Genomic DNA, 5,254 nt, shown 5'->3' with positions numbered 1-5,254 from the left:
TATATTTTAGAGGATAATATATACATATATATTATAATTTTTAGAGGATAATGTTATACTATACTTTTTATTTTTTATTGAAAAATACTAGATTATATGTTTTATTATTAACTTTTAGCATAAAAACGGAAGTTTCAATGATTAAAAGTGGGTGTATCAACTTTTTGTGACAAAGGTCAGACCTCCTGATATGATGCAGATTTTTTTAGGTGCACTCTTGTCATAAATTCATTAATTACTCTTCCTACATAATTTGTAACACAAAACAGGGGCAGAATATTTATTTAGAAGTCTTAGACCTTTCCAACAATATATAATTTGTCATAATTCGATTAGGATTTAATAGAAATATAGTGAAGTAAAGTTAGGCGTCCCGGTACCGGGACGGTGACAGTTAAGGGGTTAAAAATGGATTTAAAATGACATTTTAAATGTCCCTCTAACCCCAGTACCAGCTGTTGATATCTTTGACCACTGTGTAGTGCTTATTCTTTTTAATATGGTCACAAACCCGACAGGCATGGGCAAGACCGAATGATGTTCGCTTTGAAATAAAATGCTTTCTCCAGGTGAAGTACTGCCTGTACAAGTCCTCGTTTTGATCCATGAGTTTCAGATGATCAGCCAGTTCTTTTGGGGATGGAAAGTCATCCACATGGATGAAGGCTTCACTTGGTATGAACTGCTCATAGTTCTCTCTCGGTGGACCAATAACGACAGGAACGGTACCAATCCTAAGAGGGTTGAACACCTTCTCAGTTATGTAGTCTCTGTGAATGGAATTCTCAAACGACAAGTAGAATTTGCAAGTGTGCATCAAATTTATATAATCATCATTACTCATTGGTTTGTTGAAGTGTCCTCCATAGGCATCTACATTAATGTATTTCACTAACTCATTAAAGTATTGTGAACGCCTAAAGTTTGGATTATAGTGACTTACTACCCAGCAAACTAATTTATCCTTCTTCGGGATAGTGTAATTTTTCTCTTCCTCTGTGGCCTCTGAGAGCCAACCGTAAGGTACAGGAATATCTGAATCGCGGCGGTAACTTGAAGTCAGATTAAACAGATCCTTTAGCGGGGGATGTAGAGCTGAATTAGTTGGAGACTCCATATTCCACCATATCCACTTCTGGTAGGCAGGTCGTGGAAGTTTCGGCATGTTGGATAAATCCCCACTGATATCTCTATGATGAATCATAACCCCGTGTGCTTGGTTATACAGACTTCTGTCATCTGTTAAACGACAGCCATGGATATTGTAAGCCGAACTGCAGGGTCCTAAGCCAAAGCTAACACCAAAAGGCCACATCCAGATCAATATAATGGTTTCTGGTTCTTCTTTCTCAGCAGTAGTCAAGGATTTTGATGCAGATGTTGTCATCAGGGATTTATCCACAGGGATATTCACAGTGCATGTGAAGTTCTGCATCTTAAGAACAACGAGGCATGTGTTTGTGCTGATGTTATTTATCCGGCCAGGACAACTGAACAAGTTTATGGGTGAATATTTGAATTTCGCTGGTGTGAGGTAAGACATATAGACTGTAAAACATACCAACACAAACAAGGCAAATAATATGCTCCGTTTGGTTTTGGAAGGAGTTGCTGACATCATTTTGTATGTTGACATTCACTAATGCAGGGAAGAAGATAGAGCATGCATTAATAATTGGCTTAAAATATCGATAAAACCTGTTTCTTTCTTCTGTTGAACACAAAAGATATTGACGAATGTTACTAACCAGACTGTATTGATTGCCGTAGTGTTTTAAGGCTATCGTCAACTGTTTGGTTACCAGGATTCTTCAAAATACCTTTTGTTTGATTTAAAGGGATATCCACCCAAAAATGAAAGTTCTGTTATCACTTACTCGCCCTCAAGTTATTGCAAACCTGTATGAATGTCTTTCTTCTACTGAACACAAAGGCAGATAATTTAAAGAACGTTTGGAACCAAATCGTTCCAGTTGTTTGGCACCTTTGACTTCCTTAGTATTGTTTTTTGTGTTTGTTTTTTTTGACAATGGTGGCAAAGTTTCAATCGTTCTTCAAAATATCCTCCTTTGTGTTCAGCAGAAGAAAGAAACACAAACAGGTTTGCGAATGTCAAAAATCCATGTCAAGTGACCTTTAAGGTTTTAACAGGAAACAAACAGAAATAATGGTTGAAGATAAGTTATATAAACCCCATTAAAATGACAGCAATTGTTTTTTTCAGCAATTTACTTGTACATTCTATAGTATCATAGTTTTTTTTTTCTTCTTTTATTTACTCAATTACTTTTTGTTGCAGGTCTAATCTGACGTAGCCTATAAATCGAATTAACCTAAAAAATATGCTGGTCTTATACGTTTCAATTTTACTAATTAAGTAATTATTGATTCTACATGGTAAAATTTAATATACACTGCAAAAAATAAAATAAACATGTTGTAAAACATTCTTTGACAACTTCCTTGTTTCCATCCTTTAACTGTCATAATATTTTTTAATACTACATAAATGACATATGTAAAGTATCTGAACTACTCAAATTTGTATTATTTGCTGATGACACAAACATCTTTATTTCGGGTCAGAATTTACAGCAACTCCTGGACTTAATCACTTCAGAATTCATAAAAATAAAACAGTGGTTTGACACTAATAAGTTATCTTTAAATTTTAGCAAAACTAAATTCATGATATTTGGTAATTGTAAGTCAAACAATCAAGTTCAGCTACAGATCGAGGATGTAAATATAGAACGAGTACATGAAATGAAATTCCTTGGAGTGATTATAGACGACAGGATTTGCTGGAAATCTCACATTAAACATATCCAAACAAAATTGTCTAGAAGTATCTCAGTATTGGCTAAAGCTAAGCACATTCTAAATTACAGATCACTCCACATTTTGTACTGTTCACTCGTGTTACCGTATTTAAATTACTGTGTAGAGGTTTGGGGTAACACATATCAAAATTCATTGCAATCCTTATTTATGCTTCAAAAAAAGAGCAATTAGAAGTATTCATAACACAGGATATTTGGAACACACCAACACATTATTTTTACAGTCTAAAGCACTAAAATTAATTAATCTAATTGAATTTCAAACAGCAATATTTATGTTTAAGGTTAGGAAAAATGTATTGCCTGGTAGTATACAGAAAAGGTTCTTGGAAAGAGAGGGGTGTTACGACTTAAGGGGAAGGTTAAATTTCAAGACTACCAGTTATCGAACAACTAGGAAAAGTTTCTGTTTGTCTGTCTGTGGTGTTAAGTTGTGGAATAATCTAAATAATGAATTTAAGCAATGTCCAAACATAATTCATTTTAAAAAGATGTTCAAAGAAATTATATTCCAGAGTTACAGAGAAACATAGTGTTAACTTGAGCTTATATTGAATTAACCCGTAGTATAAATATTGTCATGTATCGGGAAACATCCTTATGTGTATAGAACTTCTGAATCAATACTTTCATGGATTATAGATTGATTACTTATTTAGATTTGTTTTTTTTGTTTTTTAGGTATTTGTTTAAATATGGTATAGGGGGGTAGGAGTACATAAGTTTTACTTCTTCCTACTCCTTTTTGCACATGTAAATAGAGGGTTGTTTTTTGTTTTTTTGTTTGTTTGTGTTTTTCTTCAAGTATTGGAAAGTTTGGATTTTTTTTTTACCTTGTTGTTCATTTTTGTTTTTTTTCTTTTAATTAATATTCCTTGTTTCATTGATTAATAACTGTATTTTTATTTATTATTTACATGTTCAAAATAAAGATCTCAAATCAAATCAAATATTTAAGGAAGATCTCAAAAGATTTTTTGTTTTTAATTTAAAAGAAAATTACAGTAGTTTTTTTAACACATATACTGTATCCACATACAAAAATACTCTGACTTACCTGTCTTAGGAAAGTGAAGGCAATCAAAATGATACGTGATTGTTAGGCATATCCTTCGGTAGAGTTCAAACTGGTCCAGTGAGTTTCCAAAACTGTGACACTGCATTATTCACATATCGAAAGGCGAAGGTTTTGTAGGATTGAGACACCCTTAGATTTTTTCATCACTACACAAAAACTATACCCTGGAAATCTAGACACACCCTAGTGGCATCAAAAATAATTTTGCCGCCAGTGTGGTCTAGCAACTCTCTGTTGGCTTTTAAAGTGGAAAAATCAAACTCTGGTCAGGCCAATCACATCGTGTATAGAGTTGGTGGGCGGGCTTAACACTGACGGCAGAGTTTTGACGGTTCTGCGCCGTGATTTTCCATTGGTGATTTCCCTGCTACTTGAAAACAAACAAGATTCTCCTGGCGAACAGCAGTCTTTCGAATTTACTTTGGCCGCGGCTCTGGACGACTTGGGGTTAAGAGAATGTCACTTAAGTTATTCTTAAAAAAGGAAGATGTGTTCGGAGTTTTGACGAACGGATACAGCAAAAGTTCAATATATCGGCTAGCTCTGCTGGTGGAAAAACACATTGGATTCACTCAGCCACAGCAGTTCGTTGCTCTGGTTGTGGCGCTATCCTATGGCGTGCAGAGGGATATTGATAGACAACCGTTTATCCCGCCCCTCAGATTGTGAGTTCCCAGACCTAACATCTTGATGTAGGTCTGGCTTGCCAGAATACAAAAACTATGCTGAAAAGAGGTGATTTTTCACATGGTATTTCTTTTGCTTCTGTACTAAAATATCATAAATCAATAATATCTATAAGTGTATTTTTTTTTTTACAATTCACTCATAAACATAAGGTGCATTTTTGTCTCAACTGTACCCTCGAGTACAGTTGATACAGTATTGTACCATAGGTGCCGATTCTGCCGGTGATTTTGGGTTCTGACATTGTTGCAGCACCTCTCTTCTCAGTCTGTCAGTAACGGTCTGTTTAGTTCCCTTCTCTATGAAGCCCCTCCTTCTGAAAAGAGCACTGTGATCTGATTGGTCGGCTGTTTTGTCAACCACTTTCAGTGTGTTTCGTAAATGTCCTGCCACTTACTATAACTGCAAGTTTCATCACACTACTAACTGATCTAATCCTCCCTTGTATAGTCCCCCCGAATCCGTAATTTTTTTACAATTAAAAGGTACGGCGTTATATCGTCAGTCAATCATGATGAAACACCCATTTAGAGTGAAGAATGTCCGCCAGCGAGTTGAGAGATTTGTGCTCGCGCATTACTTGTTTATGCTCTCGACGTTCATAAAAATTGGTTAAAATTGTAGCTACAGTTCAGACACCCATTAT

General features: G+C 35.2%; 1 protein-coding gene across 1 annotated transcript; it reads right to left on the bottom strand.

The window, feature by feature from the left end:
- Positions 1 to 439: 439 nt before the first annotated feature.
- On the bottom strand, positions 440 to 1,849 carry LOC120485589 (4-galactosyl-N-acetylglucosaminide 3-alpha-L-fucosyltransferase 9). The gene has a single exon (XM_039681405.2). The coding sequence runs from the start codon at positions 1,634 to 1,636 to the stop codon at positions 440 to 442; it is 1,197 nt and encodes a 398-aa protein (XP_039537339.2). The 5' UTR covers positions 1,637 to 1,849.
- Between the last annotated feature and the right edge of the window lie 3,405 nt (positions 1,850 to 5,254).

The sequence above is a fragment of the Pimephales promelas genome, chromosome 18 (genome assembly GCF_988280905.1).
Source record: "Pimephales promelas chromosome 18, fPimPro1.hap1.1, whole genome shotgun sequence".
Lineage (NCBI taxonomy): Eukaryota > Metazoa > Chordata > Actinopteri > Cypriniformes > Leuciscidae > Pimephales > Pimephales promelas.
This window is presented reverse-complemented; position numbering and strand designations above follow the sequence as displayed.